At 39.8% G+C, this 22226-nt stretch overlaps 2 protein-coding genes across 3 annotated transcripts in view; one reads left to right on the top strand and one right to left on the bottom strand.

Moving 5' to 3' along the window:
* LOC127862035 (guanine nucleotide exchange factor C9orf72-like) overlaps positions 1-10729 on the top strand; it is a 53050-nt gene extending 42321 nt beyond the window's left edge. For both annotated transcript variants that reach the window (XM_052400966.1, XM_052400967.1), the window contains exon 11: positions 9662-10729. In XM_052400966.1, coding sequence (XP_052256926.1) covers positions 9662-9860 — 199 coding nt within the window. In that variant the 3' untranslated portion in view covers positions 9861-10729. The remainder of the gene's footprint in view (positions 1-9661) is intronic.
* Positions 10730-15245: 4516 nt separating this feature from the next.
* The window catches only part of LOC127862041 (uncharacterized), a 28083-nt gene continuing 21102 nt past the window's right edge, over positions 15246-22226 (bottom strand). The window contains exons 3-5 of the mRNA XM_052400985.1: positions 20573-20722; positions 19922-20073; positions 15246-18642 (exon numbers count right to left, since the gene is read on the bottom strand). Coding sequence (XP_052256945.1) covers positions 17830-18642; positions 19922-20073; positions 20573-20722 — 1115 coding nt within the window. The 3' untranslated portion in view covers positions 15246-17829. The remainder of the gene's footprint in view (positions 18643-19921; positions 20074-20572; positions 20723-22226) is intronic.

Below are 22226 nucleotides of genomic sequence, written 5' to 3'. Positions count from 1 at the left end.
GCCAGTGCAGGCAGAAAGGTAACTGAGTTCATGTCCATGATAGAGTCAGTGCGGGCAGAGAGGTATCTTAGTACATGTCCATGATTGAGTCAGTGCAGGCAGAGAGGTAACAGAGTTCATGTTGTCCATGATCAAGTCAGTGCGGGCAGAGAGGTAACTGAGTACATGTCCATGATAGAGTCAGTGCGGGCAGAGAGGTATCTTAGTACATGTCCATGATAGTCAGTGCAGGAATAGAGGTAACTGAGTTTATGTCCATGATTTAGTCAGTGCGGGCAGAGAGGTAACTGAGTACATGTCCATGATAGAGTCAGTGCGGGCAGAGAGGTATCTTAGTACATGTCCATGATAGTCAGTGCAGGAATATAGGTAACTGAGTACATGTCCATGATTTAGTCAGTGCGGGCATAGAGGTAACTGAGTACATGTCCATGATCGAGTCAGTGCGGGCAGAGAGGTAATTGAGTACATGTCCATGATAGAGTCAGTGCGGGCAGAGAGGTAACTGAGTTCATGTCCATGATAGAGTCAGTGCGGGCAGAGAGGTAACTGAGTTCATGTTCATGATAGAGTCAGTGCGGGCATAGAGGTAACTGAGTACATGTCCATGATAGAGTCAGTGCGGGCATAGAGGTAACTGAGTACATGTCCATGATAGAGTCAGTGCGGGCAGAGAGGTAACTGAGTTCATGTCCATGATAGAGTCAGTGCGGGCAGAGAGGTAACTGAGTTCATGTCCATGATAAGAGTCAGTGCGGGCAGAGAGGTAACTGAGTACATGTCCATGATAGAGTCAGTGCGGGCAGAGAGGTATCTTAGTTCATGTCCATGATAAGAGTCAGTGCGGGCAGAGAGGTAACTGAGTACATGTCCATGATAGAGTCAGTGGGGGCAGAGAGGTAACTGAGTTCATGTCCATGATAGAGTCAGTGCGGGCAGAGAGGTAACTGAGTTCATGCCCATGATAGAGTCAGTGCCAGCAGAGAGGTAACTGAGTTCATGTCCATGATAGAGTCAGTGTGGGCAGAGAGGTAACTGAGTTCATGTCCATGATAGAGTCAGTGCAGGCAGAGAGGTAACTTAGTTCATGTCAATGATAGAGTCAGTGCGGGCAGTGAGGTATCTGAGTACATGTCCATGATAGAGTCAGTACGAGCAGAGAGGTAACTTAGTTCATGTCCATGATAGAGTCAGTGCGGGCAGAGAGGTAACTGAGTACATGTCCATGATTGAGTCAGTGCGGGCAGTGAGGTAACTGAGTTCATGTCCATGATAGTCAGTGCGGGCAGAGAGGTAGCTGAGTACATGTCCATGATAGAGTCAGTGCGGGCAGTGAGGTATCTGAGTACATGTCCATGATAGAGTCAGTGCGAGCAGAGAGGTAACTGAGTTCATGTCCATGATAGAGTCAGTGCAGGCAGAGAGGTAACTGAGTACATGTCCATGATAGAGTCAGTGCGGGCAGAGAGGTAACTGAGTTCATGTCCATGATAGAGTCAGGGCAGATAGAGAGGTAACTGAGTTCATGTCCATGATAGTCAGTGCGGGCAGAGAGGTAACTGAGTTCATGACCATGATAGAGTCAGTGCGGGCAGAGAGGTAACTGAGTTCATGTCCATGTTTGTCAGTGCAGGCAGAGAGGTAACGGAGTTTATGTCCATGATATCAGTGCAGGCAGAGAGGTAACTGAGTTCATGTCCATGATAGTCAGTGCAGGCAGAGAGGTAGCTGAGTACATGTCCATGATAGAGTCAGTGCAGGCAGAGAGGTAACTTAGTTCATGTCCATGATAGAGTCAGTGCGGGCAGTGAGGTATCTGAGTACATGTCCATGATAGAGTCAGTACGAGCAGAGAGGTAACTGAGTTCATGTCCATGATAGTCAGTGCGGGCAGAGAGGTAACTGAGTTCATGACCATGATAGAGTCAGTGCGGGCAGAGAGGTAACTGAGTTCATGTCCATGTTTGTCAGTGCAGGCAGAGAGGTAACGGAGTTTATGTCCATGATATCAGTGCAGGCAGAGAGGTAACTGAGTTCATGTCCATGATAGTCAGTGCAGGCAGAGAGGTAGCTGAGTACATGTCCATGATAGAGTCAGTGCAGACAGAGAGGTAACTGAGTTCATGTCCATGATAGAGTCAGTGTGGGCAGAGAGGTAACTGAGTTCATGTCCATGATAGAGTCAGTGCGGGCAGAGAGGTAACTGAGTTTATGCCCATGATAGAGTCAGTGTGGGCAGAGAGGTAACTGAGTACATGTTCATGATAGAGTCAGTGTGGGCAGAGAGTTAACTGAGTTCATGTCCATGTTTGTCAGGACAGGCAGAGAGGTAACTGAGTTCATGTCCATGATATCAGTGCAGGCAGAGAGATAACTGAGTTCATGTCCATGATAGTCAGTGCAGGCAGAGAGGTAGCTGAGTACATGTCCATGATAGAGTCAGTGCAGGCAGAGAGGTAACTGAGTTCATGTCCATGATAGAGTCAGTGCCTGCAGAGAGGTAACTGAGTTGATGTCCATGATAGAGTCAGTGCGGGCAGAGAGGTAACTTAGTTCATGTCCATGATAGAGTCAGTGCGGGCAGAGCGGTAACTGAGTTCATGTCCATGATAGTCAGTGTGGGCAGTGCGGTAACTGAGTTCATGTCCATGATAGAGTCAGTGTGGGCAGAGAGGTAACTGAGTTCATGTCCATGATAGAGTCAGTGTGGGCAGAGCGGTAACTGAGTTCATGTCCATGATAGAGTCAGTGCGGGCAGAGAGGTAACTGAGTTTATGCCCATGATAGAGTCAGTGTGGGCAGAGAGGTAACTGAGTACATGTTCATGATAGAGTCAGTGTGGGAAGAGAGGTAACTGAGTTCATGTCCATGATAGAGTCAGTGCGGGCAGAGAGGTAACTGAGTTGATGTCCATGATAGAGTCATTGCGGGCAGAGAGGAAACTGAGTTCATGACCATGATAGAGTCAGTGCGGGCAGAGAGGTAACTGAGTTCATGTCCATGATAGAGTCAGTGCGGGCAGATAGGTAACTGATTTCATGTCCATGATAGAGTCAGTGTGGGCAGAGATGTAACTGAGTACATGTCCATGATAGAGTCAGTGCAGACAGAGAGGTAACTTAGTTCATGTCCATAATAGAGTCAGTGCGGGCACAGAGGTAGCTGAGTACATGTCCATGATAGAGTCAGTGCGGGCAGAGAGGTAATTGAGTACATGTCCATGATAGAGTCAGTGCGGGCAGAGAGGTAACTGAGTTCATGTCCATGATAGAGTCAGTGCGGGCAGAGAGGTAACTGAGTTTATGCCCATGATAGAGTCAGTGTGGGCAGAGAGGTAACTGAGTACATGTTCATGATAGAGTCAGTGTGGGCAGAGGGTTAACTGAGTTCATGTCCATGTTTGTCAGTACAGGCAGAGAGGTAACTGAGTTCATGTCCATGATATCAGTGCAGGCAGAGAGGTAACTGAGTTCATGTCCATGATAGTCAGTGCAGGCAGAGAGGTAGCTGAGTACATGTCCATGATAGAGTCAGTGCAGGCAGAGAGGTAACTGAGTTCATGTCCATGATAGAGTCAGTGCCGGCAGAGAGGTAACTGAGTTGATGTCCATGATAGAGTCAGTGCGGGCAGAGAGGTAACTTAGTTCATGTCCATGATAGAGTCAGTGTGGGCAGAGCGGTAACTGAGTTCATGTCCATGATAGTCAGTGTGGGCAGTGCGGTAACTGAGTTCATGTCCATGATAGAGTCAGTGTGGGCAGAGAGGTAACTGAGTTCATGTCCATGATAGAGTCAGTGTGGGCAGAGCGGTAACTGAGTTCATGTCCATGATAGAGTCAGTGCGGGCAGAGAGGTAACTGAGTTTATGCCCATGATAGAGTCAGTGTGGGCAGAGAGGTAACTGAGTACATGTTCATGATAGAGTCAGTGTGGGAAGAGAGGTAACTGAGTTCATGTCCATGATAGAGTCAGTGCGGGCAGAGAGGTAACTGAGTTGATGTCCATGATAGAGTCATTGCGGGCAGAGAGGAAACTGAGGTCATGACCATGATAGAGTCAGTGCGGGCAGAGAGGTAACTGAGTTCATGTCCATGATAGAGTCAGTGCGGGCAGATAGGTAACTGATTTCATGTCCATGATAGAGTCAGTGTGGGCAGAGATGTAACTGAGTACATGTCCATGATAGAGTCAGTGCAGACAGAGAGGTAACTTAGTTCATGTCCATAATAGAGTCAGTGCGGGCACAGAGGTAGCTGAGTACATGTCCATGATAGAGTCAGTTCAGGCAGTGAGGTAACTGAGTTCATGTCCATGATAGTCAGTGCAGGCAGAGAGGTAACTGAGTTCATGTCCATGATTGAGTCAGTGCGGGCAGTGAGGTATCTGAGTACATGTCCATGATAGAGTCAGTGCGGGCAGAGAGGTAACTGAGTTCATGTCCATGATAGAGTCAGTGCCAGCAGAGAGGTAACTGAGTTCATGTCCATGTTTGTCAGTGCAGGCAGAGAGGTAACGGAGTTTATGTCCATGATATCAGTGCAGGCAGAGAGGTAACTGAGTTCATGTCCATGATAGTCAGTGCAGGCAGAGAGGTAGCTGAGTACATGTCCATGATAGAGTCAGTGCAGACAGAGAGGTAACTGAGTTCATGTCCATGATAGAGTCAGTGTGGGCAGAGAGGTAACTGAGTTCATGTCCATGATAGAGTCAGTGCGGGCAGAGAGGTAACTGAGTTTATGCCCATGATAGAGTCAGTGTGGGCAGAGAGGTAACTGAGTACATGTTCATGATAGAGTCAGTGTGGGTAGAGAGTTAACTGAGTTCATGTCCATGTTTGTCAGTGCAGGCAGAGAGGTAACTGAGTTCATGTCCATGATATCAGTGCAGGCAGAGAGGTAACTGAGTTCATGTCCATGATAGTCAGTGCAGGCAGAGAGGTAGCTGAGTACATGTCCATGATAGAGTCAGTGCAGGCAGAGAGGTAACTGAGTTCATGTCCATGATAGAGTCAGTGCCGGCAGAGAGGTAACTGAGTTGATGTCCATGATAGAGTCAGTGCGGGCAGAGAGGTAACTGAGTTCATGTCCATGATAGAGTCAGTGCGGGCAGAGAGGTAACTGAGTTCATGCCCATGATAGTCAGTGCGGGTAGAGAGGTAACTGAGTTCATGTCCATGATAGAGTCAGTGCGGGCAGAGAGGTAACTGAGTTCATGTCCATGATAGTCAGTGCGGGCAGAGAGGTAACTGAGTTCATGTCCATGATAGAGTCAGTGCGGGCAGAGAGGTAACTGAGTTCATGTCCATGATAGAGTCAGTGCGGGCAGAGAGGTAACTGAGTTCATGTCCATGATAGTCAGTGTGGGCAGAAAGGTAACTGAGTTCATGTCCATGATATAGTCAGTGTGGGCAGAGAGGTAACTGAGTTCATGTCCATGATAGAGTCAGTGCGGGCAGAGAGGTAACTGAGTTCATGTCCATGATAGAGTCAGTGCGGGCAGAGAGGTAACTGAGTACATGTCCATGATAGTCAGTACGGGCAGAGAGGTAACTGAGTTCATGTCCATGATAGAGTCAGTGCGGGCAGAGGTAACTAAGTTCATGCCCATGATAGAGTCAGTGCGGGCAGAGAGGTAACTGAGTTCATGTCCATGATAAAGTCAGTGCGGGCAGAGAGGTAACTGAGTACATGTCCATGATAGTCAGTACCGGCAGAGAGGTAACTGAGCTCATGTCCATGATAAAGTCAGTGCAGGCAGAGAGGTAACTGAGTTCATGTCCATGATAGTCAGTGCGGGTAGAGAGGTAACTGAGTTCATGTCCATGATAGAGTCAGTGCGGGCAGAGAGGTAACTGAGTTCATGTCCATGATAGAGTCAGTGCGGGCAGAGAGGTAACTGAGTTCATGTCCATGATAGAGACAGTGCGGGCAGAGAGGTAACTGAGTACATGTCCATGATAGGGTCAGTGTGGGCAGAGAGGTAACTGAGTTTATGTCCATGTTTGTCAGTGCAGGCAGAGATGTAACGGAGTTCATGTCCATGATATCAGTGCAGGCAGAGAGGTAACTGAGTTCATGTCCATGATAGTCAGTGCAGGCAGAGAGGTAGCTGAGTACATGTCCATGATAGAGTCAGTGCAGGCAGAGAGGTAACTGAGTTCATGTCCATGATAGAGTCAGTGCCGGCAGAGAGGTAACTGAGTTCATGTCCATGATAGAGTCAGTGTGGGCAGTGCGGTAACTGAGTTCATGTCCATGATAGAGTCAGTGCGGGCAGAGAGGTAACTGAGTTCATGTCCATGATAGAGTCAGTGCGGGCAGAGAGGTAACTGAGTTCATGTCCATGATAGAGTCAGTGTGGGCAGAGCGGTAACTGAGTTCATGTCCATGATAGAGTCAGTGTGGGCAGAGCGGTAACTGAGTTCATGTCCATGATAGAGTCAGTGTGGGCAGAGAGGTAACTGAGTTCATGTCCATGATAGAGTCAGTGTGGGCAGAAAGGTAACTGAGTTCATGTCCATGATATAGTCAGTGTGGGCAGAGAGGTAACTGAGTTCATGTCCATGATAGAGTCAGTGCGGGCAAAGAGGTAACTGAGTTCATGTCCATGATAGAGTCAGTGCGGGCAGAGAGGTAACTGAGTTCATGCCCATGATAGTCAGTGCGGGTAGAGAGGTAACTGAGTTCATGTCCATGATAGAGTCAGTGCGGGCAGAGAGGTAACTGAGTTCATGTCCATGATAGAGTCAGTGCGGGCAGAGAGGTAACTGAGTTCATGTCCATGATAGAGTCAGTGCGGGCAGAGAGGTAACTGAGTTCATGTCCATGATAGAGTCAGTGCGGGCAGAGAGGTAACTGAGTTCATGTCCATGATAGTCAGTGTGGGCAGAAAGGTAACTGAGTTCATGTCCATGATATAGTCAGTGTGGGCAGAGAGGTAACTGAGTTCATGTCCATGATAGAGTCAGTGCGGGCAGAGAGGTAACTGAGTTCATGTCCATGATAGAGTCAGTGCGGGCAGAGAGGTAACTGAGTACATGTCCATGATAGTCAGTACGGGCAGAGAGGTAACTGAGTTCATGTCCATGATAGAGTCAGTGCGGGCAGAGAGGTAACTTAGTTCATGCCCATGATAGAGTCAGTGCGGGCAGAGAGGTAACTGAGTTCATGTCCATGATAAAGTCAGTGCGGGCAGAGAGGTAACTGAGTACATGTCCATGATAGTCAGTACGGGCAGAGAGGTAACTGAGCTCATGTCCATGATAAAGTCAGTGCAGGCAGAGAGGTAACTGAGTTCATGTCCATGATAGTCAGTGCGGGTAGAGAGGTAACTGAGTTCATGTCCATGATAGAGTCAGTGCGGGCAGAGAGGTAACTGAGTTCATGTCCATGATAGAGTCAGTGCGGGCAGAGAGGTAACTGAGTTCATGTCCATGATAGAGTCAGTGCGAGCAGAGAGGTAGCTGAGTTCATGTCCAGAGTTGTGAGAGAATCTGTATTGTCGTATCATAAGGTTTGCATTAAAATCCCTGTTATAAAAGCTTAACAGTAATTCTCCCTTAAAGATGGCAGCAATTCTACACCCAAAGGTCCATAATTTTTTTAGCTCATCATCAGGTCAAAACTAGTGACACCCCAGGGGTCATATGGTTTATATTTGCTGTGAAACCACAAGGGTCAGAGGTTTTCTAATTGTGCATTATATTGAATTGTTGTCCTAAACATAGTTCAGATCATGCTCCATGGTTTATAACTGGCAATACACCAGGTGTCACATGATTTACATAAACTTACATACTAAATTACGTAAAGAAAAAATACTTTCATTAACAACAAGTCCCAGAGCTTTTATATTTGGTATGTAACAGAAGATAAATGTTCTGTAAAACTTTTTTTCAATCAAGACCCTGGCGTCTTACGTTGCCATGCCCCTGGGTCACATAATTTATAAAAACTATTCAAATACTTAATAAATCATCTGCTGTAAAACTGCAGGGCTAGAGGTTTAATATTTGGTGTGAAACATCGTTTCGGAGTCCTCTATTAATTTTGTTCAAATTATCCCATGGGTTATTACTGGCCACTCACCAAGGGTCACTTGTTTAATAACGACTCGTGATGACATATCTGGTTATATCTCATATATTTAAATATTTTTAAAATCTCTGTAACAACAAGGTAAAGAAGTTTAATGTTTGGCATGTAATGTCATATAATGGTCCTCTACCAATTTTGTTCAAGTCATGTCCCTGGGGTCAACATTGGCCCTGTCAGTGAATGTGGGAATGAAACGTTTTTTATTCAATTTAATGGCATAATAACTTTACAAGCGGATTCTCTTGAACCACAAAGCACACATCTTTGATATTTGGTATAAGACATCAGATTATGGTCTTTCACCACATTGTGCAAATCATTATCTGGGTTGGAAACTGGCTTTGTCCCATGTCCTTAACTAAAAGGTTAAGGTCATATTTAGTTGGTCAAACTCAGGCATAGTCTTAACTGTCATTAGCAATGTTACAATTACTTTCCTTTAATGTTCACTTGTGGTTACAGCATTAAAGCTCAAATTGGCCTTTAAATATTTTTCCAATACTTAAACTTTACTGCATGTACTTGTACTTTTGAGCAAGTTTTTTTTTAAAGGGATCTTTTCACGCTTTGGTAAATTGACAAAATTGAAAAAAGTTGTTTCAGATTCGTAAGTTTTCGTTTTAGTTATGATATTTGTGAGGAAACAGTAATACTGAACATTAACCAAGCTCTAATATAGCCATTATATGCATCTTTTGACGATTTTAAAACCTAAAAATTATAAAGCGTTGCAACGCGAAACGATTGAATAATTTGGAGAGTTCTGTTTTTGTCGTTAAATTTTGTGAAACTACGAAGATTGCTTATATAAGGTATAAAATACGTCTAGAATGTGTACTCGGCGGAATAGCTCAGTAGGCTAAAGCGTTTTTACTTCAGGACTCTGGCAGGACTCCAGGGTTCACTGGTTCGAACCTGCTCCGGGCAATGTTCTTTTCCTTTTTTAAATTTTTCTTGATTTTTTACTGGAGCTTTTATGATCCAATGTTTACATTTATCGATATAAAGCATTTAATGAATAAGTTAAAAAAATGCCAAAATCTGTGAAAAGGCCCCTTTAAATAACTGTACACACATGTACTGTATATGGAGATTGCATCATGCCATGTCATGCACAAGAACTGTTTCTCGAGCTGGAATTTCAGGTCATACTGAAAGGTCAAGCTCATGATTAGGAATCATACTTAATTATACTTAGTTTAAACCTATTTATTTTAGCTTGATTGCATAGAAAGCCTGAGACTTAAATAAACGCTCTCGAGTCCGTTTCCTGGGCCTAGAACCAGTACTTGGTGTTTTTGGGGGAGTTCTAAAGAACGCTCCCACGGTGTGGATCGAACCCGTGACCTCCCGGTCGCTAGGCGGACACCATATCCATTACACCATGGCGACATATACACAAGACGAATTATACTTGCAGACTTAACCTTGAGCATTCATGTAATAGTTTGAATTTAGCATTCTTCACATGAATGTGTGGTGCAAAATACCTCTTGTCATGAGCTCCACTAGCCTACTATTATTGTACACTTTGAATATGAAATAATTAATATAAATCTTTCCAGCAATGAAGGCCAAGTACTAGTCAAGTCAAATATTCTGCGGAAAATAAGACTTGACTTACAGCTGAATGCTGAAGGAGATTTCCTGATCGTCCTGGCAACTGCTGAGAAACTGAAGCCTGGGCTGTATACGTTTTTGAAACCACATAGATCCCTGGACCGAGACTTCAAAAACATTGATATGTACAGTACAAAGGTGTAGGGGATGGCATTGACCATACGTTATATAAATGTGGTGAGGTCTCCAGTCCTGTGATATTGATGGTGATGAAATACTGTCATGTTTTGTGCGGAGGGTAACTTTTTAACCTTTCAGTTTTGCTTGAAATTCAATATTCTGAGATTGCTTTGAAAAATAGCAGTTGAGCTATGAAATGTGGCTGTTTGGAGGTCTTAACTGGTGGAGGGGGCAGTTGGCAAATCAACTGTAGAATGCTTGCAATTTGCAAGGATGACATATCCAATTGTTTCAAATTAAATTCTCGTTTGTAAAAAAATGTTGTTACATATATGATCAATCAATAGTCAATATAAATAATGTTATTTCTCATACTATATATGAATTGTGTATAGAAACCATTTTATTAGCTATTTGTTATATGATAGAAAAAAAATAATAACTTAAAAAAAGTTTAAAAGTTAATTTCCTGAAAAATTGCATCAAAAGTCTTCAGAAACAATGACTTACAAAACCACACGTCTTCTTGATGGTAATATGAGTTCACTATCCAATGCCTGCATCTGTGTTCTGCATTTCAGCAGAATTATAATCTTACTTCTTCTTCAAAATATTCAGGGCAAGCTTTGCAAACAAGTTTTTATTTCTGTACCTACACGTATTACAGATATTCCATTGAAATTTCAAATCTGTATAAAGTTTATATAATAAGAAATGATAAAGATCATAATTGCTGTGCCGAGTAAGTTGGTAGAGCACCAGACTACACATACAAGGATCTTGGTTTACTACCACAGCCCTACCACCTAACTTGTGTTGTGACTGGTCATGAAATCCTTGTAACGGTCTTTCTTTCCTCACCTCTGATATAAGTAGGTAAGTAGTCACTGACATAAATATGTGCACCTAATACTTAACGAGAGCGCCGATGGCGCTGAAAGCATAGTTGCAAGATACAGGGAAGATGCTGCTAAAGTATATGTTTAGGTCAAAATATACTAAATAGTTTCCTTATATGTTTCGATGTAAAAGCGACAACTTTGAGCGAAAATAAATACAACATTTTGCACATAGAGACCCCCATAACCATACCTTTTCTTGACGGACATTCTTAGCTGAATCGATTTAAGCAATAAAAAAGATTTGTCATGTTCAAACCAAAAACAAATTCGACTCAAATCAAAATCGACTGTTTTTGCGCCTTTTTCGGCCGTTTTCTAGTGGATTGTAACCTTTTGCAGTGCCATTTTTTACTTTAATCTCCAACTTTATCCTATTTCAGGGATTAAGTAGTGAACACCTATGCTTCCCCTATCAATATCTCCAAACGATAAAACCAGAACAAAGTGTACAACATGCCTTCGAGGAAAATATGATGATTTGTTTAGAAAGTACAGCCCTTCATGACTCGATTATTTAGTATATTGTAGCCTTAACGATTGCTGACATCACGAGTCGCCCCCCTTGTTAACAAAATGATATATTTTTAGAAACGGGAATTCCAAATAGTGACGAATGTGAATGGTTACAAAATGACATAACTATGAAAATAAATACGTAGAATAACATTATTTCACGCATACCATTATGCAACCATCCGTTTTCTTTTCCGACTTGATACATTTACAGCTTTCCATTTAATATTTTACAGACACAGCACTCGTCCAGAATTCACGCGAATCCATTAAATCCGATGCCACATTTAAACCGTTAACTCTACTCGTAACGTAAATTTCTGGCTCAAAGTAAATCATTTTAACTTCAATTAACACATCTCTTACTTTTAAACTCTACTTCATCAAATCCATAGAAAGGCACGTCAGAATCCATGTCATAAATCAGAAAACATTCATCGTACTCCGCCATTTTTTACACATTTTCAAAGAATAAAAGTGCTTTATGCCCCACTTCCTGCTGAGAATATGTTTTAATTTCTATTTATAATTAACCGATGAAATGTTACATATACTTTAACCAGGGCCTTATTAATTCAGTTATGTAAACATTTGACCTCTCACAGAACAGTAAACGAAGGAAATAGAAATTGGGATCCCATATAAATTAGGTGTGAGGTCACTATCAACAAGAACAGAATTGTTTTACGAACGAAATTTGTTTTAGGTTATAAGAAGATTTTTTGACATAAAACGGTCTTAGAAAAATTCACTAAAAACGGTGTCAGCAATATTCTTGGAAGAAAACGTTAGAAAAACGTTTCCCCCCAAAAAATTGTAAGAATTACCATATGCTAAATTAAATAGATATTTCGTCTGATTTTTGATCAGGTAAGGCTTCATAAAGGGTAACCGACCGATGTGGATTTTCAAAATGTGGTATATACCTTAAGCATAGGTGCAAGCACCTATGCTAAAAACAGGATGGCTGATCTATTTAAAATTAAACAATGTTACATTTTGGAAATCTATTTGTCACAAACCAATTCATTGATTCAAACATAGTTTTAACACGTTTTTGGATGATCCTTTTTAAAGAAATTCTTAAAGTATTTTATGTTGAAAAAGCAACAACATGGTTGCCATGGTTTAGGAATATGAAAAATATACTGTATGATTATTTAAGGGCCTTAGAATAAGTTGTCAGAAACCTTGGTTTCAAAATTATTACACCTAAGTATTACCTAAAAATGACTTGTTTGAAACATTAGGGCCAAAGAGTAAGTAAGGATTTATATCTGTATGGAATAATTTGCAAACTAGAATATAAAGAACCCAATGGAGAAGCAGGTCATGTAGTGACTGCTTTGTGAGAATGATAAGGATGATTAGAACTAAAGCAATCTACTGACATGTTTTCATATTTAATATATTATACAGAGGTTATGTTTAAAAGAGTTACATATTGTTCGCTTGGTATTTTTTATTTAAAGAAAGTCTCTTATTAGCAAAAATCCAGTTTATGCGTAAAGTGTTGTCCTTGATTAGCCTGTGTGGACTGCACGGGCTGATCTAGGATACTCAGCACATGCATTAACACCAGTTTTTCTCAAATGCAGCCAGTATTTTAGCTTTATACTGGAGATCTTTTGGAGATTATCTAACACATGTTTCTTTTTTGTTGACGATCATGATAAAATCAGTTTCAATGATAAAATAGCAGATGTCACTGGGGAAACCAGGGCCCGTATTCACCAACCCATTCTTAGACTTAAGAATAAAGAATAGACTTTGAACCTAGAAAAATGCCTTCAGCGTTTGAATATATACAAGCTACCACTGGTGATTATGTCATTAACAAAATGTTCTACATGAAGAATGATATAGATTGAGATGTTTAATGCCAAGTCACACTCAAAATTCAAGCAACTCTTCAATTATCAATTGAAAGAATATTCTTTATTCTTAGACTTAAGTCTAAGAATTGTTTGGTGAATACGGGCCCTGAACTAAGAATTAATTGCAAATGTTCAATGGAATAGCCTAACTTGCAGGAAATCAAATAAAACCATACCAACAGCTTTGTTGATCCCTACTACTACAGACTGTTATGTAAAATCAATTGAATGCCTCGTAGTGCCACAAGTTGCTTTTGTTCTCAATAAATTGCAATGCCGCTGTTGTTGTTTTTATAATACATATTATTATTGTTTAAAAAAGTTTGTTAGCATTTTGTTGAGATATAGTTTGTTTAATAAGCATTGATTTACAGATCCCAATAAACTGTGATGATTTTTTCTCCACTTTGTTCTATGCGGATCTTCTCATTTGGTCATATGTCCTTGCGTCTCAACATGCGACTATAAGCCTCCATGTGGGAAAACATGCATGTTCAGTCATGCCTGTTAAGTCATGTGTGCAAAGTCATGTGTGTTAAGTCATGCATCTTAAGTCATGTGTGTTTAGTCATGTGTGTTAAGTCATATATGTTAAGTCATGTGTTTTAAGTCATGTTCGTTTAGTCCGCACAGTCTAATCATGTCAGACACTTTATGCCTTAAATGGATTTTTTTAGAAGAGACATAAAATTCCATTAAAGTGGAAAATATTTCTAAGAATGTGCAGACTGCACATTCTAATCTTGGATGACACTTTGCGCAAATGCATTTAACCCAATTTTCCCAAAACGAGGCTCTTATGATTTGTAAGCGACTTGTTTACACATTTTCCATTGAATCACGTAATTAAATATATTTATGTAGATAATATTTGGTTTGAGTTAATACCTTATGCAAGTGACCCAATTTAACAATTGTAACGACAAAAACAAAACTATTATTCTATCATAGAAATGAGCTTAACATGTTCTGCATTTAATGTGATGATTACTCATTAATTACAAAACATATTTTATTATGTATGTGTTTTTAATTTAGCTAATCTGTACACACTGATCTTTTATATAGGGAATCTGTGGGAAATATCACAAAATTGCATTGTTTTTCAAACTGTGTAAATGTGGATGCCATAAGCATCATCATCATTTCCTTGACCAGTCTGTCCTTTGGCAGGGGGGGCGGGTGGAGGATGAGGGACAACAACAACAGAGTGATCCTGCGCCAGTCAGGGCAGTTGTGGGCTGTTCGTAGCTCGGCCCTGGAGGGGGACTTTCAAGATTTCACATTGTCAATCTTGCTTTCCTTCTGATGACCTCTGCAGCAAACTCCCTATAGCATTACCTGGAGCACAGTCTTGCACAATATGTCATGCCTGATGAACTGCTTAATCGGCCAGAAAGTGCTTTTTTCAGGTTCTGGACGTACTTCTTGGTCTTATGTTTCATGTAGAAGATGCAGAACACTCTTCTGAAACACAATTGTTCAAAGACCCCTAGCATGTGTTTTGTGTCCACATCTTCCAGTCATACAGTAGGAAGGCGACTTCATAGAACTCGAAGTGCATGTTTTTGGTGGCGAAGCTGATGATGCTGCTTGTCCACAACCTGTTCAGTCTGGCCGCCACTGTGGCCACCATGGCAATTCTTATTCAGACCTCATCGGCACTTGTGCCATCATTTGACAAGATCACTCCCAATTACTTGAAGCTGGTCACCTTGTCCCTCTTCTGGAGTACATGGTGATGTCTGCACTGGTGAAGGTGGTGCTGGTTACCATTATCTTCGAATTTTCTATGGTGATCTCTATCCAATATGCTCGAACTCTTTAAGAAAGTCTGTTGAGTGTTCCTTGCTGGTGCCACCCATGAGGTATATGTCATCAGCAAATCTCTATGTATACTTTATCCCTGGTCACATGAATTATCAATGGATAAGAACAATTGGAAAATCTTTGAAAGAGGGTTAAAAAACCTTTTTCATTTTGATGAAATCTACAAACTTATTTAGGTTAGAGTCACATTGATGTTCAATTGTTGCACACGTGCCATAACCAAAGATAGCATTTTACCATTGCATTGATGAGAATAGCTGCCCTTCACAGTGAATAACAATAATACACACATTTTAAAGATTTATTCATGCAACAAGATTAAAATTGTATGGCACATACATATTTAATGACACATATCTTGTAAGGCTGAATAGCCCCGAGCACAAAATCATTTATACAATATACATGTATATACTTAAAATTGAAAAATTACAAAGTGCTATTCCACTTCCTAACATGGTCGGGGACAAAGTTCCTTCCTTTACAATCACCTAACTTCTTTTCAGTGTGAAAGTTTGAGCAAAGTCCACACCGCAATAAGAGCAAAATTAACAAGCATGAGTATACCATGCATGAAGAACATATGATGAATGAACACAATAGTTATTGTCCCCTACCAGTTTCACCGGAGGGGACTTATGGTTTGCGCCTTGTGCGTCTGTCACACTTTTCTGGATCCTGCGATAACTTGAAAAGTTCTTCATATTTTTTAATGACACTTGTAACATGGATAGATGGCAATATGGACATAGTGCACGTCATTTCATTTTGTTCCTACATCAAAAAGTCTGGTTGCTATGGCAAAAAATAATTATAAAAAAAAAGAGATGTGTTTGTCAGAAACACAATGCCCCCTATTGCGCCGCTTTGAAGCCATATATTTTACCTTTGACCTTAAAGGATGACCTGACCTTTCACCACTCAAAATGTGCAACTCCATGAGATACACATGCATGCCAAATATCAAGTTGCTATCTTCAATATTGCAAAAGTTATGACCAAGGTTAAAGTTTGGACTCCGCTTTGAAACCATATATTTGACCTTTGACCTTTCACCACTCAAAATGTTCAGCTCCATGAGATACACATGCATGCCAAATATCAAGTTCAATATTGCAAAAGTTATAAGTTAAAGTTTTACCTAGGTAAAATTTTGGGACAGAATGACGGACAGGCCAAAAACAATATACCCCCGATAATTCGATCCGGGGGCATACAAAATTCTGACAATAGTGGAGCCGGTAGGGGACATATATTGCTTGGCAATAGTCTTGCTTATTATAGAAGTATGGTGTTTTCCCCAAACATTAATCAAAGGGGCAAAATTATGGTTAATTGCAGTTCAGAGTATTTTGTTAGTCCGCGACCTAATTTCACTAGAAAACAGTGCACAGTTTCAAACCTTAACCTAAATCAACTACATATCAAAAAGGCATAAGGCCCTTCAGCTTGATTACAGGTACAAAAAGTTGCTGAGGTAAGTTCCTCTTTCACATGCAATCACGGATGCTGTTTGTTTTTCAATGAATATTGCCATGATACCATCAGTAACAGTCATTTATGTAAATAAAGCTGAAACCTTTTGACTGAGTTACATGCTTATTTTCTACTTGCATATCCCAACCAAAATTGAGCTTTTTCAGTTATATTTGTTTAAATAATAGTTTTTTTGGCTGACCTCTCAATGGTTTCAGATGCCTCACTTTCATTCAAACAAATGTTTCATAGTTTTACAGAGAACTAGAGTACCAGGTATTGGTGGAAATTTGGTTTTAGAGTTTAATAAAGTAATGAAAACAATATTTTGCTTGTTCAGTTACTGGATTTAAAGCCATGAAGTGTTCAGGAGATTGCCCTTTGAAATCAGTACGAATTAAGGAGCTTCCAGGGGCTTTGTCCCCTGGTCCCCCACCAAGGCTCCACCCTTGACCCGCAAGGGTGCCCTGCCCCCTTCATCCCCGTCGAAATGTTCAGCTGATTTTCTAATTTGCTGTTGGCACTCCTGAAAAAGTGGTCTTATTCAAAGAGCATATAATAATGACCAAAGCTTCACTTGTGATCTTTTAGTTTGATATTTGTAGTGTAGTGTATTTGCAGCCACCAGGGCCTTGAATGCAATCCCAACTGAGGTCTGCATGTAAGCTAAATGCATACATTATTTCAGCGCATTCCCTCAATTCAAAATGTATTGAGCAGCAAATGTTTTATTTACCAAGGTTTAGTCAGGTTGTAAGCTACATGTATACAAGAAATTTATTTAACATCTTCCATCTAAAATAAGTTATTCAGCTGATTCCATTAATCTTTTTTAAGATACAATGAAAACCACCTTGAAAAAACTAGATCAAATGAAAAGGTCTCCAAACAAGCTTTCAATATTCAAAGTTTGAAGTTTGGTTGATGCAAACTAAGGCTATCAATTGACAAACACAAACCTTCACCTAAATTTTGATAGTACAAAAAGATTTCTATAAACTATATAAGCTATTTGTTTTGCCCAGTGTTGATTCACTCAATTTTTACATCGGCAACTCGGCTTCAATCCTCAATCTATGCGAATGTTGGTTTGGTTTGTGGTCACCATATCAAACAGGTGAGGTTTCTGTCTGGTACTCTGGCTTATTCCCCAGCATAAGTGCACATCAAAAAAGATTATCTATAATTAAAATAATATTTGGAAGTTGAAGTTAACATACAAGATATGTTTAGTGAGTCTAGGAAGCTAACTATGTGAGAGTGCTGGGACCTCACATTATGCAACCTTAGGATCAAACCAACTTTGTAGTGGACCACTATACGAAGTTACAGATCGTTAACCTTTATAATCTTTATCTTAAAAGGCTTTTAAGCTATCTTCTACTCTTAGCTTTTCTAACTTTCATCAAGCTTTCTCTTCTTCATTGACAAACTTTCATTGCTTTCTTTTCTGTCCATGCTTTTTTCCTCACGCTTTCTTTTCTTTGCTGATTTGTTGTCATCTGTCTCCTTCTGTTTAACAATCGTCTTTCCTTCGTCTTGTGTTTCCTTTGATTTAGATTGCTCAGTATATCTCTGATCTTGTTTTGTTTCTTCTTGTTGTTTCATCTTTGTCTTCTCAGGACTTTTTTTGGGAGTTACCCGTTCAAGTGTCCCTTTTTCAGTCTTGGTCTGGGTTTCGCTGCTTTTATCTTGTTTTGTTTCTTCTTGTTCTTTCATCTTTGTCTTCTCAGGACTTTTTTTGGGAGTTACCCGTTCAAGTGTCTCTTTTTCAGTCTTGTTCTGGGTTGCGCTGCTTTTATCTTGTTTTGTTTCTTCTTGTTCTTTCATCTTTGTCTTCTCAGGACTTTTTTGGGGAGTTACCTGTTCAAGTGTCATTTTTTCAGTCTTGTTCTGGGTTGCGCTGTTTTTATCTGTCACACTCGTCGACTGGCCCGCCTTTTCTTCCTCAACAGTAATCCTTTCCTCGCTATTTTTCTTTGCTACTTTGCCAGTGTCCAATACACCATCCGCTTGCATCATCTCATAACGAACCCCTGTTAGTACTTCTCCAAGAAGATTCTTTCCCCTCCAGTTTTTGGGGTCATGAATCTTTGGATTACTCTGTCCCATTCCTACACCCCAGAGTCTGTCCCTTGGACTCGCTTCCACAAGCTGTTTCGGGTGAGTGCCATACAGAATTCTTTTCATTTCCAAATTTTGGTTGTACTGGAAATGATAAACAAGGCTTGTCGCATGATGTCAATTATGCCACAATACAATATCCTTGTTTGGGTACAAGAAGAATACATGTATTAGCGAAACTGATGGATGCTTCCAAATACTGCCTTTTGTCTATTTATGGGAGAATTGAAAGCATGGGAAGAAAATATGGCTTTAATTGTTCAAAATATCTAAACACACTGCAATCAGAAGCAAAGTGAAAATGGCCATGTGCAAACAGCATAAAACCAGAACAGACTGCGAGTAAGTACAAAGGCGTGAAAATACGTATCTAAGTGGTAAAAGGTTAAGCAGCCTAAAATGTCACTGATATTGAGTATTATTGCTATAAGGAACACTGATTTTTAATGTGTCAACTTTATTTACGAAATATTTGTTAATTTTGAGTGTCTATGGGGCTTTGGGATTTGAAAAAAATTGTCTTTAGAGATTTCTCAAGAAAAATGTTGACAACAAATGACTGACGAAAAGTGATTAAAACAAGAGATGTGTTTGTCAGAAACACAATCCCCCTACTACGCCGCTTTGAAGCCATATATTTGACCTTTGACCTTGAAGGATGACCTTGACCTTTCACCACTCAAAATGTGCAGCTGCATGAGATACACATGCATGCCAAATATCAAGTTGCTATCTTAAATATTGCAAAAGTTATGGGCAGTGTTAAAGTTTTCGGACGGACGCACAGACTGACGGACAGTTCAACTGCTATATGCCACCCTATCAGGGGCATAAAAATCATTGCATAATTAACAGTCCTCCAATGTAAACATTAAACAATCTTGTTATTCCTTATTACACTTTGTAATTATAAATATTTCAGTGCAGTATTTGTGTATTGTTTTCTGAATATTTGACTTCTTGCAATATATTTAATATTAAGGTATATTGCAGCAACACTAGCAATAGTAATTGGACGTAATAATAAAATCCTCACAGGTCTTAAACAATTACAGTCAACCCGACACTGTAACAGAGCAAAAGTAAGCTAAAACACATACTTAAAACACTTTTTTTTCTTATTTTGATTTGTGTTTGTATAGCACTTGATCAGACTTGTTAACAGCCTGTTGTACTACAGATATCAGAAGAGAAGGGTTTGGATATACAATAGCATGATGAACGCTGTATAAACTAATCAGAGTGTGATTTGAATAGTCAGAATTATTCACAACCTCTTGCATGATAAAAACCACTAAATAGAGAGTTTAGATACATATTGCCATCAACAAGAAAGTTTTAATAATCAATAGTGAACATTTACCTTGAGTTTACTGCCACGTTTAACAACTTCCAGAGAAACACTGCCCCAAACTTTTGGATCAAATTTGCTCACTTTGCGACCAAGCTTTTTGTGAGTCAGTGGATCATCACTTGCCAAGATCTGCTTTTGCATTTGCTTATCTTTGAATGTCGCTGAAGGGAAAATTGAATTATAATACCTTTCATATTAGGCAATTTACAAACTAGATAAATATGTAGATCATTTAGCAAGACAGTATAAACATTGTTATGAAGCAAAAGTAAAAAATTCCTTTAAAGGTGTAAGATGAGATGTACAGCAATTAATTGGCTATAACTTTATGACTACCCTTTTTATTCCTTTACATAGGTTAACACATTAATGATTTTATTTTGATGGCTTATATTTTGTTTTTAATCATTATGTGCATGTTTAAGATTTTTTTTACGTAAAACCCCTGGACCATCAAATACACTGAAAATCCTGAGATAATAAAAACAAACTGGTCTAATGGGCCATTTAAAGTTTTTTGTCTTTTTCAGATGTAATTAAAAGCACATGTCAGCAAAATCTAGTCTCTACAGTTTAATCCTAGGACTGACCTTAGTCAGACGGAAAGGCAGAGCCCTCTATGTTTCTACAACCATTCAAGTTTAAAGTTACATCACTTACCTGCTTTATGGTAGTGCATGTACTGCTCCATGCAGTTAAACTTTAGGTCTCCCTCAACAAAGTAGGCCGGATGAAACTGACTGAACACACATTTCTTTCCAAAAAAGAAGACATGTTTATCATCTTCGGTGAAGTTGTTTGGATTAGCATCTAAAATGTAGCAGAATACACCTTTATAACTTGTAAAACTGATATAACTGTGATGCGTCTCGTCCATTCAAAACCCTACAAACAATCCATCATGCATACAGGCAAGATAAATCCAAGTCATTTGAAAACCCATTCATGCTGGTAAAAGATATGCTTGAAGCTTAACATATGGGATAGCTTCTATGTTACTTTAACTTGGATCTTTGCATGTAATCATGAATGTAATTTAGTACTATTTTTCCAGTGCGTGACATTCAGTTCCATCATTCTCATCAGACGGCCATGATAGCCATAAAGCTCTCACTTTTGAATTCAAGGTTTATTTATTGAGGAAAACTTGAACTAGTGACCTAAATTATTACCCCACTCGACCCTGATTTGAACTTTTCCAAGATATTGTCAAAATAAACATTCGGAACAAGTTTCATCAAGTTTGAATCCTAAAAGTGGATCCTAGAAAGGTAGGTTTTTAAAGTTTTCATGATGACCTAATTAATGGATGCACGTGACCCAGATAAAAAACTGGGCATAGATGTCAAAATAAAAATTCTGACCAAGTTTCTTCAAGAATGAGTCATAAATAGAGCTTTTAGATTGGTAAAAAGTTTTTCTAAGATATGACTTAGTGACCTTGTTTTTGAACACGTGACCCAGATAACAAATTTGCCTAGATATTGTCAAGAATGTGGCCTCTAGAGTGTTAACAAGGCAAATAATGATATGCCCTGCATATAGGAACCTCAAATGTACCTAACATTTGTTTATACATATTATAAATATAACTTAACTTACCCATGGCTGTACAACTCATGTGTTGAATATTTGAGCAGCCATAATTTAATTTGCATGTGAACTGGTTCATTTCACAGAGCACCATACAAACAAAAGACATAGCTGTTTAAAATCATTTCATCCGTTTAATGCAAAGTCCACTGTTGTTGTTGTTGTTACTGCATTTGATCTTCGATTCTATGTCATTATATATAAGTGTGTTCACACGTATTACACTAACATAATGTTAAGTGATCATACCTTGTTATCTTCGTCGTATATCTATTTTAACATGCATAAATGAGTACATTTTCGTAGGTTATTGTCAGACCATTCTCATTTCTGATCTGGTCGCAGCCATTTGTCGCGTTGCATTATGGTCAGGTTTGAACTATTGTCTGCAGTGAACTAAGCATGAAACAGGTTATTTTTAGATATGATGTAATCTCTGTTAAATACTTGTTTAAAGTGGTGTATCCATCTTTCTAAGCGCCCATAGATTGTTTTACATAAATTTTTGTTCAAAATCCAATATGGCGGTGTCTTTTGGCGTGATGTCATTTCAATGCATTTCGAGCGTTCATGACCACTTTTTGTGGTCAATCGACGTCATTGACCCATTTTTTGGGGCAATGACCATTTATTTTGGGTACATGACCAGTAATTTTGGGGCAGGCGACCAAGAATTCTTGGTCGGGCCATAAAAACTGGGCATTGACCAACCTTTTGGGTC

The sequence above is a fragment of the Dreissena polymorpha genome, chromosome 16 (genome assembly GCF_020536995.1).
Source record: "Dreissena polymorpha isolate Duluth1 chromosome 16, UMN_Dpol_1.0, whole genome shotgun sequence".
NCBI lineage: Eukaryota > Metazoa > Mollusca > Bivalvia > Myida > Dreissenidae > Dreissena > Dreissena polymorpha.
The sequence above is the reverse complement of the archived record's forward strand: the minus strand, read 5'-3'. Positions and strand labels throughout refer to the sequence as shown.